Raw genomic sequence first — 13,335 nt, forward strand, 5'->3', positions numbered from 1 at the left:
ACTTTTTGAGATAGCCTTATCCCATTCTGGTTCGATTTTCTATATTAGCATGATAATTAAATATTCTATCTATTTATAAGTGCAATGGGAGGCTACAATAAATTATCAAATAGTTCATTAATTAGGTGCTATTTTAGGTCTGATAGTAGGTCCCTTCATATGGTGTTAAGTTAAGTTGAGGACATCAACCAGTGAACTCTGATCTCAGACTTAATAGGACTATAACCATCATATCTGAAAAGTCCTAATTAATTTGCAAGTGAAAACAAATATATAATTGTCACGACCCAACCTATGGGGGGCCAAGACTAGGACACTGGTCACCCCCTAACCCCCCGAGGCCCGTAGTAAGCCTTAACTATTCATTTACCCAACTCTTAGTTCAAGAAACCAAGACGACAGAAAGAATAAAAAATGGATACCTACACGAGTTTTTTTGACTCACCCGACCTGTAAGCACAATAAACAATCCATTTGGGAGCTCAGCTTACCCTCCATATACTCATATCATCATAATAATAAATGGGAGCTCAGCTCCCTCATCCAGTCCATCAAACATGCATATAATAATTTTACAGGTCCACAATAATAATTTAGTTTACAGACCCAAATCAAATAAATATTTTTAACACATGCGGAAATTCTAGGAGTAAATAAAATTACACAAATATTGATAAACAACCTGCGAGAGAGGAAGGCGAGTTAACCTCAAAAATATCCTCCTGTGGCTTGGAAAAATATTGAACAGGAGTGAGCGTTCGACTCATAGAGTAAAATATCAATTTTAACCATAATCTCTATAACTATCTAAAACTAATGCACCCTGTAAAGTGAAATGCAACATCAACAACATTTTCACATCATAACATCAAAAAGGTAAATTTGGAGCACTTTACGCACCTGTAACATCAATCATAATATATGGGGGTGATCCCTATACGACTCTCTTAAATCCAACTCGTGTGGTGTGAAGAACTCGGTTCGGACTTCCACTTAATAACAACCAAGGTCCAGTTTCGAAGAACTCAAAGCGTGTCTACCCCCACAGAGGGCCGTCCCAAAGAAGAGATCAAGCGTGGTCTACCCGCCCTATCCATAGTCCACACCATCACACGCACGCCAACGCACGCACACTGCTCTAAATTACCACAACAACATCCATGGCACGCTAACAGTTATGAATGCAACATAAATCGTGCCTAGAGTTTAACTACATAAATATATGCATATAAGTGATGCATGGGCATGCTTGAACATATAATAATATCGAAATTACAATTAAAATTAATATTTTACTTCTGACTGACTGATGACGGTGGTGAAAGGGGTGGGGGAGGGGGAAAAAGGGCATCGGCTCACGACAATTTTATTACAATCATTTAATAAATTTGACTCAATACAAACAAAGAAAAAGAAGAAATACGCTAAGTCTCGTGAAAAAAATCAGAGTATCTATCTCCTATACCTAGGACTTACCCAACCTGCAAAATGGCTCAAAACACACTTCTATATTTATAATCCATATATCCACAGCTCAATCATATCACACAGCTTCTCCTGGGCCCATCAAATCAATCTCCATCACAGTATGTAATATTTCAATTTAATCCTTATAATTGATCATTTTTACAAAAACTGCCCAAATAAGCTCTAAAAATTCTAAAACTTTGCCCTGCGGTCCTTAGCAATATTACTAAGCTATTACAAAAAGAATCATAATTTTCTAAGCTACCACGAATATTTTATGGATTTTTAATCCTATTTAAGCACTAGAAAATTACGAAAAGTAAGGTTGGGTTTACCTCTTTGCAATTCCGACTTGAGAAATGCTGGGACGTTTGACAATGGGGACTAGCCAAAACCTATGCGGTGGACTTTTTTCCTTTAGAACGCAGTAGTCTCGCGGAATTTAGAATTTGTCGGTCAATCCGAATTTTCGAATCGAGGATACTCTACACGAAGCAATAGACTTTTCCTTGAATTTAGTGCGTCCCGAAATCGCAATTCTTGTCCGCTCGCAATCATTTCATCGATCGAGGATACTACATACAAAGCCATAACACGGGGTTAGTACATAAATTTTTCAGAATTTTCTAAGCTCATTAAATGCTCGGAAAACGGGACCCACACAAAAACGGGTTTACGCTGCAAGTCGTTTAGGTGGGGGAAAAAAAAACGGTGAGAAAAATTTGAAATTTATGTCGCCGCGAAGGTCTCGACGAGTGGAGCGTGCTTTGTGGTTTCCTTTTTTTTCGTGGGGATTCGGTTTTGAGAAATCTAGCCCAAAAGTCGAAATGGGCTAAAAACTTTTCCCAGCAAAAAATTGACAAACCGCTAGATGGATTTGCATTTTCTTGGTGTCTATGAAAAGTTCTCACGAGTAGATGATTTTGACACACAAGACCCCTGCCCAATTTGGTGGCCTGACAGGCTTGATTTGGGGAAGCCGAACGCCGCAGGCGCCGAGGGAGGGAATTTACGACATAGCGTTTGGCAGAGGCTGCGGGGGTGAGGGGGGAGGTCGGTGGTCGCTGGGTGCCTAGGTGGGGGAGGTTGGCTGGGGTGGCAAAGGTGCGGTGGCGAGGAGAGAAAAGAGAGAGAGAAGGGGAGGAGAGTCGGCGGCGAGGAAGGAAAGAAGAAGAAGGAAAAATTGTTCGATTCGACTGGGTCGGTTGATCCGCGGTCCGGCGCCGTTTCGATCCCTGTGTCCGATTCGATCGGCGGTCCGATTCAAGATACAAAATTTTAAATTTTTACTCCGGACCAAAACGAGGTCCAAAAATTAAAAAATTTCAAAAAACGAGAAAAATACGTAGACTCCAAATATATTTTTAGTTTTGCCACGTGGTCTTTAAATTAATTTTTAAAATTCATCAAAGTTTATATTTTCGGAAAATCGAACCCGATTTTTAAAATCCGAAAAATCTCAAAAAAATTCCTAAAATTTAAATAAAATTAAAATACCAAAAATGCTCATAAATTTAAAATTTTTGGGGTGTTACAATAATACTACCTGTTTAATTTAATTATTTTAACACGTTAAAAAAATTTTAAAAAAATTACCAATGAGCTTTAACTTAAATTTTAATAGTACTAAAATTGTCTCTAAAATTATAAAATTTCAAGTTTATATCTTAATCAAAACAAATTATATATATATATATATATATATATATATATATATATATATAAGAATTAGATTAATAAAACTTCAGTGCAGTATTATTAAATATAACTCACAAATTGTCAATGGTTTAATCATTAGATTATTTAAAATTAATTAAATATATATATAAATTAATTAAATTTATTTAATTATAACCCATATTATTAAAAATTAATTTAATTTTCTTTATTTAAAATCAAAATATTAATATTTATTAAATTATATTTACATAAATTTAATTGTACTTTTAAATTTTATATAAAGGTATTAAATAATATAATTTATAATAATTATTTTTTATAAGTATTAAATATATATTAAAAATAAATAAAAAATAGACACACAAAATCATCAAATCGATTAAACTATGACTTAGACTCCATTTGTTTTAAAAAAAATTTAAAAAGTATTATTTACATTTTTAACTTTTAGAATACTCAGAAAATAGGTTAATAAAATAATTAAATAAAAAATTAAGTTATTTTTTATGACTTTCTTCTTTCAAAAAAGAAAATTATTTTTTATTTTTTACACTTTCACATTTTAATAAAATATAAAATTACTTATACATATATAATATAAATATATATTATTGTCAAATAATGAAAAAAAATTATATGTAAATTATTTTTTATAAAATAAATAGAGTTAGAATATATTATTTAATAAATTATATATATATATATATATATATATATCATAATAATTCACTCTTTGAGCTTTGAATAAATTATATATCATATTGAATCACTTGTTTACCTGATTTAACATTAAATATAAAATTATTTGAGGTTCATTTGATATGACTTTGATAACCACACTTCAATGTAGGCATCAACTCCAATAGATGAAAATATTTAATTATTTATTTAAAATTAGTATTTTTTTTTATTTTTATTTCAATTATAATTCAAATTTAAAATTTTATAATTTGTAATATTTTCAACTTTATTAAATTAAAATTTATTAATAAATTAACATATAAAATTGTGAGAGTCAGATTCAAATTGAATAAATAGATGGGTTGCTTTCAAATCTTGCACAATAATATTCTGTGGGCAACTCTCATCCCTTTCATGTTAATCGAAATATCTTTTTACCATTTGCATGCAACATTTATTTAAATAGCCACATAGCACCTGCCCACTCCTACTAAGCATTTCCACATGTTGGATTTTTTTTTTTAAATATGAATTTTGATATTTACTATTTCACATTTATCATTACATTAGAAATACTATTTTTTTATTTCTTTTTAAATTTATTATGATAATTATATAATGATTCAAATAAAAAATATTCACTTCGATTTAATTCAAAAATTAATTTTAATCGATTTAAATTAAATCATAAATGATCTAATTTTACGAAATTATATGATTATATTTTTAAATTTTTTTATCATTTTTTTAATAAAATCTCTAATTTTAATTATATTTTTGTAAGATTTTCTTAACGATAAAGACTTGAATTCAAGCTTGTGTAAATTTGGTAGCAAGAAAAAATGCAAGAAGAGTTCACAACAGAACAAGCAGAGGAAAATGTGGGTCCCGTTATGAGGAGAGCAAGGGCGTTTTAAGCTGGCAAAACACAAAGGAGAGTGGGGCAGGAGAGACACGTGGAGTTCACATGCAGGGATTCTTCTGCTAATTATATACAAAATGACAAATTAATTAAAAAATACCAATAAATAAATCTCTTAATTTTAGTTAATCTTAAAATTAGTTTTTTTAAATTGTAATTACATGTTTTAATTATCATTTTATAATTAATTTATTGTTTTGCATGATATAATTTATAGTATTTATCGTCATTCTTGTCAAATTTGGTACGTTCCAGATTTTCCCGTCCATCTAACCGTCGACAGCACGTTACCAATGTCCCCTATCCAAATAACCGTTACGCTTGCGCCCCTCTGTTCATTTTGACATGACATTCCGCGCTTTAAAAAAAAAATAATAAATTTGGTCTTAGTTTCATTTAAAAGAAAGGCCTATAGCTTTTTTTTTTTTTTAAATAATTTTGACATAATTCAAAATTTTCGTGTTAATTATAACCCAAGTCTCAAATTAAATAAGTGAATATTATCGAGGCGATTGAAGTTAAAAAATATTATTTTTTTATATATTATAATTGACGTATTAATTAATATGACATTAGTTTTAATTTTTTATTATGTATTGTTAATGTTATAAAAATATTATTATTTTATATATTATTATTAGGATAATATAACTTTAATAATAAAAAAGTCAAAATTTTTTAATTTTTTTGTTAATTATAATTAATTTTGTATATTTATTTTATTTATAATTAATTAACTATATTTAATTAAATTTAATTAAAAATTAATATTTTATTACACAATACAATTATTAAAAATAAATAGTTATACTACTAAATATAATAAAAAAAATATTCTTCTTCTCTCTCTTGGTTTTTTTTTATAAAACTTATTTATGAAAATATTTGATTATCAAATTGCTAATGATGAAATTATAATTTAAAATAAAAAATTTTATATTTTTCAATACTTTTATAAATTTTAAAGAGATTAAATTTATAAAATTAAATTATTAATATCTTATATTATAAAATAAATAAGACAGAAGTTGCATTGCATTTTAAACACAAGACAAATGCCAAAGCTTGCATGTTCTGGAGCCAATCCAAGACAGCTTAAAGTGATAAATTTCACTCGTTGAAACATAACAATAAATATATAAGTGATTTTATATGAGCAAATGAACAGTATAAATTTGGAAATTCTGAGTATTTGAAAAAAAAAAATATTAGGATTCAAATAAATTTATTTTTTTTTATTGTTAGTTGTGTGATGATTTTGTACTTCATCCTTCTGTCTTGTCGTTATTTTTCACAATCATAAGGGGAGTCATTCTTGAATACATTAACATTAATTATTGACAGCTTCTTATTAAAAAATAATTCATCTTTCTTATCAACACATAACATGTCAAAATATTGTCTCTTCAAGGACAAATTGATTTTAACCCATGATTATATTGTTAATATGATTTAATCTTAATTGACTTCATATTCAAATCGATCCCTAATGAAATATAAACCATAATTAGAGTAATTAGGATTGAGGATTTAGCAGGGACTAATATTTAAAAAAAAAAAAAAAATGTTTTGAGAAGCTTTGTCCCAACCCAACCGACAGCCTCATCACAATCATAAAATCACAAAACCCTTGTTTGTTTCAGAATTTGCTTAGTATTTCTTAGTTTATCTTAATTAGATTTATAATCTCTCTCTGTCTCGACATGGAGACATGCACCATGTGCATTGCTATTCACAACACCCTATTTCTTTCTGCCTTGCTATTATGGGACATTCCCATGTCAACTTCACTTGGTTTTGGTTTACTTCAAATCTTTGGATAAATAATTTTTTTTATTAATCTAATTAGTAAAATAATTATAAATAAAAATTAAATAATTGATGAAATTAAATAATTATATTATTCAAATTCCAAAGGCTGACTCAATGAGTCCAAACTCTCTGGCTCCTAGACTGGGTAGGGAGTAGGGAGAGAGGTGAAAACTGTAAAGGATATTAGGGTAGTAGGAACAGTGTAATGTAGGGCAGAGTACCCTAAAATCTAAACTGGGGAGAAGTGGGATCTGCTGGGTTTGGTACTACATTGGGGTATCTCTTGGAAGATAGCCCGGAGATCTTCTTGTCCCCACTTTCTCCATACACTCACACACATCCCTCAATGCAAAATCTAAGGTCAGCACCACCGCCAAACGCACCCTTTTTTATATATATATTAATTAATAAATATATTTTACAAAATTTAATATTAAAAATAAATTTCAATCAAATTCAAAACTCAGGATAAAAATAAAAGATTTTGATCTATGCTCGATGATATTCTAATTAATTAATAATTGAATATAATTTAAAAAATGAGTTTTTAAATAAAAAAAAAAGAAATTAGGGCATGAATTTTGATAGAGAAGTAGAGGAGGCAAAAACACCCATATGGAAGGAAGCAGTAGAGAGGAGCAGGGCAAATGTCCCTATCTGACAGAGAAACACTCATATTTGGAGATCTTCCATGGACAAGGATGGTTGTGTTTTTGGGAAAGACAACAGTGTCTCGCATATACTGACAAAAACATCATGGACTTCGGAATCGACTCCATTATCAGATGGTCCTCAAAATTAGTTGTATTTGAGTAATTGTCACACATCTCCCAACTCCTAACCCCTCTTTCTTCACTCATAGAAAGAGAGACTCTTAAATAAAATCAATATATTTTTTATAATTATATAAATATAATAAATTATAATTATTAAAAATGAGTGATTTTGTCATAATATTATTATTATTATTATTATTATTAGCAAATAGCTAGTTGTCATTAGCAAGTAATTATTAGGCTTACATATATTTTAATTCATCTTCCAATAACAAGAGAAAGCCAACGACTTTGATAATAAGCACAATGGTTGCAAAGGCACTTTATTTCCAACACAAAAATGATTAGGAGACATACTATTCTATTTTTAAACAAAAGTTATTACTACTAAAATGATTAAACATTGAACACTTTGGCACACATAATTATAATAATATTTGAAAGTTAATTTCAATAAATTCATTTTTCAACATAACCATTGCAATTTGCATTATTAAATTTCTGCAAAATTCTTCTGTCCAACATGATTTTTTTTTTTTTTTATGAAATATACTTATTCAAACATTGAGACAAAACATTGATGAGAGAGAGAGAGAGAGAGAGAGGGGATTACCTCCAATTAACTTGTGTTTTCCAACACTGATATAAGTAATCCATGACTGATCCAAAGGTACTTTCAAAGGATAAATGATAATTTATCATTTGGCTTTCTATCACAATATGCCCATCTTGCTGGAATTTTTATATTCAGACATGGATAGACAAGGACAAGGACAAGGACTCTCTATATATATCTATATTCTAATTTTATTCCCATTAGCTACTCTCTGAAAAGATTTTAAAGGCTATGATATAAATTGGGCCTACCACCCAAGCAAAAACACATCACTAGTGGTTGTGAAGAAATAACACATGATGGTGCTTAGCTTTGGACAACACCTTGTATTGGCTAATGCTCATAAGTCATATATAGCCCACTCCATGCATCAATCAATAAGCTAGTGTTGCATTCTCTGTCACTTGAAATTTTATTTTGCATCAAAAGGGCCTCAATGATGCAGTGCAGGCTATAATGATCAAATCCAGGATCTTTAACAATTAATAATATGGGTAATCAAAGCTTTAAATCCCAGATTATCGATGCAAACTAAGAGTATCCAATGACTAGAAAAGTGTAATCTAAAGGCAACTTGCAGCAAAGACAAACCCCACAAGAAGATAAGTAAGATAATGGGAACCCAAATAGAGAAATTATTAAATGGAGGTTGCTTTATAATGGGAAGCCCAGTGGCTAGTACGTGTGCATTTTGCAAAAAGAGGTTCAGGTTTCCAGCCTTGATTCAAGGTTCTGTCAAAATGAATAGAAAGAAATTATTAGGCAGGAGTAAGGGCTAATAACTCTAGGGCTCATTGACACCCCACTATTTTTCTAAAAATTTTAGAATACAATAATTGCATCTATAATCATTATGATGAATTTTATATAAATTTTACAATAATTAATTGTTAAAATTTATTTATTGTAGCTGTTTCTACTTTTTAGGGGGCTTGCCAATGATGAACATATACAAGTAAAAGTGAAGCCATGGGGGTGAATTCTAGAATTAAACCAGAGAAAATCCTCCACTTCCAATCATTGAAAATGAAAAAAAAAATGGAAATAATATGCATTAGGGCCACCACACCACATGAATCGATAATTAACCAAAGATTGGATAATTAAATAATGATGTTATTAATTTAGAACAAAGATAGGCGTACAGTTTTTTTTCTTTCTCTTTTTCTTTTTCTGAGCTGAAAAGATACAAGCATTGCTTGCTTGAAATTGTTGAATTGAACAGAAATATTGCTTGCGTTTTAAGGTGCCAAAGTAGAATCTACTGTGTATGAAGCAAATTAGAATTCATTTATTAGGAAAATAACAAAAGAGCATATACACACTTACCACATGCATATCTGTTATTGCAGTTATCATTGCATAAAAGAGAGAAGCATACTTTTGAAGGAGTAGAATAGGCTTTAACTAATAGATTAAACCTGAATAATGATGATTGAACTTAATTTTATCTTTGTGGTTGACTTTGATATCATATTGATAAAATGTATCGGGTTAAATTCTATCCTAAAAAGTACTTTACGAGAAGAGAATTATCCAACTGATGTGAGACTCAACCAGTTAGGTGATTGGAATGAAAGTTTGGAGTGATTATGATCTCCTTCATAGGTGACAACTAACATAGTGGGATCCTGTAAACATCGTTCCACATGCTTTCTTGCAGGGCATCCCCTCATGCTGCTGCATTTGTAATAGCTCCTTTCACAACAAATCATAGAAGATATGTCAGACTTAACTATTGTTCGAAAATGAAGAACTAATTATTGAACATTGTCACTCATATTCTGAAATATAAATATAAGAAGTTAGGATCTTTAGGGGTAGATTCAAGTTTGAATTTTGCTGAGATCAGATTGGAAAATGGCTTACCAGAAAAAGTGAGCTATATCCATCTATGTAGCCCATCAGAATCAGAAATTACTTTTCAGTTGTAAACTAAAAATCAAGTTCTTATTACCATGGCAATCTATAATTGCGTCCTTTAAGCAACCAAAAAAAAAAAAAAAATCAGTAATCAAACACTTATAAACCTGGGATAAGGAGATCCTTTTATGGGCTTCTGTCCATACTTTCTCCAAGTGTAATCATCTGGCGGTATCTCCGCTAATTTGCCACTTAAAGCTGGGACTTGAATTATTTTCTTGATTCTTAATTTCCTGTAGATAATAAATGAAGAAAAAAGAAAATGGAAACGACCATTAATAATTACCAGCTAGAAGCAGTAGGATTTTATATCTAAATTTTGCTTAAGGCGGATGGGTTAAGAGTTTTTATATTATTATTGAACAGTAAACCTGCCATTTCTCACCTACAGATAGACATTTCGAAGGAAAACAATCAACGGGACACTAGGAATAATGCATAGTAAAGGAGGATTTACCTTCGCTTAAGACAGTGACATTCACCGGTTGAGGCTAGGCACTTGGTACTAGTCTTTTCACTCATCATCCCACTTTTGCTCTTCGGAAACATAGAGTAATAGTCTCGAGATGCCAGAGTTTCAGACGCTGAATGATGAACTAATCGCTTGCCAGTGTCACCTCTTCCATCCAAACTTAAAAGAGATGTGCTTGGCTGTGACAAGGAGAGGTTCGGTATCATCAAACAGTTTGTGACATCCACATTGGCTTTAGACTTACTCTTTTCCCTGTCAAAGCTGAAACTAGCAGTGGGGATAAATGAATTGGTTGCTTGAATACTCTGAAGAGGGAATAGTTGTCTAATTACATGGGGTTGCGTAGTCAAGTTGCAACCTGAACTCTGGGGCATAGAGCTAGGACAATCCATCAATTCAACTGGGTTTATGTCATAGGAAAGTAGCAAAGGACCTTTCCTGATCCTTTTAGGATCCGACTGTGATGATCCGTCAAGGAGAGTAAGTAAATTTCTGAATTCATTGACTGCACCTTGAGCAATCAAGCTTACTTCTTGAATGCTTCTCTTGTGATTTTTATCAGAAATACAGCTGAACAGACGATAAGCTTGCCTGAAACTACTCTGTGCAGCCTCATGAACTTTGAAATCCCATCTTGGGTTCAGTGAAACACAGACACCTTCCTTCATAATATAATCTTGTCTAATTAAATCCACCTGATAAAGGACTCGATTAAAGGTGGCCAAAGCTAAGAATTTAGATGGTCATGTTCTGCCACAGCTGGGCAAGCTTGATCATATGATGATATGAACTATAGTCTTATAGATGCAAAAGCTATAGTTTCTGATAATACCATGTACAGCTGAGTCAGAAGCAATTAAGTGTCTGCAAAATATACCCAACCCAGTTATTGAAGCATTCTCTATTTGTTTTTTTCTTGTTGGGGATGTAAACGACTAATCAAATCCAACAAGCTGTCCAGGTGAGGTAGTCAATGGTAGCTTGGACTACACAATAAAAGCTGAATAATAATAGAATAAGCATTAAAAAAAAAAGGGAAGAAAAATGAAGGAGATAGAAATGGTGGAGTGGAAACAAAGGTGACTGAAAAATATCATGCTTAAGTTGCAGTTTTTGCGCTCTAGGTTTCTATATTACAATTATGTTAATAAAATGATTCAGCAAAACCAGAAAGAAAATCAATAAAAAGTTTTTTTTTTATTTTTTAAAGTTAATCAACTATATAAAATTTATCATAGGGCTTTGTGTGAGGTTAGTTACAGAACGTATGTTTCCAGCCAATTGCAAATTCCCATTTCCTGAAGCAATTTCTTCTTTCTAGATACTAGGTGTAGCATCTCAGCCATGGCAAGTGAAGAAGTTATTAATTAATAAAAAGATTTTTATTTTTTTAAATAAAAGAAGAGTATAGTGAAATCCTTTTTAATTTTTAATATTATTATCTCATAAGATAATGTGGGTTGTGGGGCATGTACAAGTGATGACACAAAAATATTCAAAGATTTAGGTGTAGAGTTTTGGCAGCATGTGGGATCATCTCCACTTGCCCATCTAATCCACTATAGCTAGCCAACCAAAGAACCAAGGACATTTCAATTTTCAAGCAGTTTCTTTCACTCAAGAACTTGGACCATTAGCATTTATCCCTTTTGGGTTCCAGATTGAAGCATGCTTGTACCAAAGGGTGGCTTTTAGTGGCTTTGCCTCTACTCTTCCCATTATTGCATTGTTTATTTATTTCCCTGTACTTATCACGCACTAAGGAGACCATATCTCTGAACACGTCTGTCAAAGAAATCTTACCTACAATATGCGGTATGATCTTAGACATTTACAATCATACTATAGCACTTGGGACTCAAAAAGATACACCAGATTTTAAGTCAAGGATCATATGAACTTTCATGGTTTTAGAAAAGAACTTGGTGTCTAAGATAACATGCAATCAATACCTTCAAGAAAGAAGAAAGTGCTTAAAATGATAATAGCTCAAGTTCATGTGTTGCTTTGCTATGCTGGACCACTTAACATTTAAAAATGAATTGTTATGGTTCAGGCGAGAAAAAAAAAATGAATTGGGATGCGAATATCACAATGGATTATTATTTACATTCCAAATTTAATTTAATTGTTCATCATAGGATTATTTTGAGCGATGCTGTTGTTAAATTTTTTTTCTGTGAGTTTGGACCTACAAGATAAGAAAGGGTTTAATTAAAATTAAGATTAAAAATAATTGACTAGAAAAAATTGAAGGGTTAAACTCCTTATGTAAACATCAAGTAATTGGATGAGAAATATAATTATAATAGATTCTTATTTTAGAGGAAATCCAATTAGAGTGAGATATAGGAATGCTTATCACTAGGATAACATTTGTATTTTAAAGTACGACTGTTGTACCACTGAGTTCACAAGGTTGAATTCATTTTATATTGTTTTTTAAATTTCTTTATTTAGAAAGTTATTAAAAACATTAAATTTACTATAATTAAACAATAATATGGTCAGATGGATTACAAATTGCGAGTTTGATTTTGTCATGAACTGTCAATTTATACAATAACTGGCAAATTTGGGTTTTAGAAATTTTCAATCTGACTAAATTTGCAGTAGACACTTTCCTCACGTTTCTAAAGAGGGAAGCAAAGTTGAAAATGAGATTTAGCACATGATTTGCATATGGACCACCAATATAAGCCTTTGGACCCGATGCCCTAAACAGACTTACATATTTACCAATTTGAAAGCCAACTAATTAATAGGAAATTTTTGTATAGATTTAATTTATTATAAATTTAAAACATAAATATATAAAATTTATATATTAAATAAAATAAATTTTATTATATATCTTATATTTTGAATTCATAATATATTTTATCTAATCAAGAAAAATTCTTGATTAAAATAGATTAGAGTCAAAACAGAGGAACAGCATCCACGGTTTTTATGATAACTAGAAAAATGAGTGGACGGTCTCAAA

General features: G+C 30.8%; 1 protein-coding gene across 2 annotated transcripts; it reads right to left on the reverse strand.

Moving 5' to 3' along the window:
• Positions 1–9,225: 9,225 nt before the first annotated feature.
• LOC110631805 (probable WRKY transcription factor 15) lies at positions 9,226–11,533 on the reverse strand. Of its 2 annotated transcripts, none has more exons than XM_021779771.2 (3): positions 10,335–11,533; positions 9,985–10,110; positions 9,226–9,652 (listed from the first exon to the last, which is right to left on the reverse strand). In XM_021779771.2, the coding sequence occupies exons 1-3, from the start codon at positions 11,015–11,017 to the stop codon at positions 9,487–9,489; spliced, it is 975 nt and encodes a 324-aa protein (XP_021635463.2). In that variant the 5' UTR covers positions 11,018–11,533; the 3' UTR covers positions 9,226–9,486. The 2 variants fall into 2 exon arrangements, with proteins under 2 accessions (XP_021635463.2, XP_057994681.1); XM_058138698.1 differs by having other exon boundaries at positions 9,226–9,649; positions 10,335–11,451.
• Between the last annotated feature and the right edge of the window lie 1,802 nt (positions 11,534–13,335).

The sequence above is a fragment of the Hevea brasiliensis genome, chromosome 16 (genome assembly GCF_030052815.1).
Source record: "Hevea brasiliensis isolate MT/VB/25A 57/8 chromosome 16, ASM3005281v1, whole genome shotgun sequence".
Lineage (NCBI taxonomy): Eukaryota > Viridiplantae > Streptophyta > Magnoliopsida > Malpighiales > Euphorbiaceae > Hevea > Hevea brasiliensis.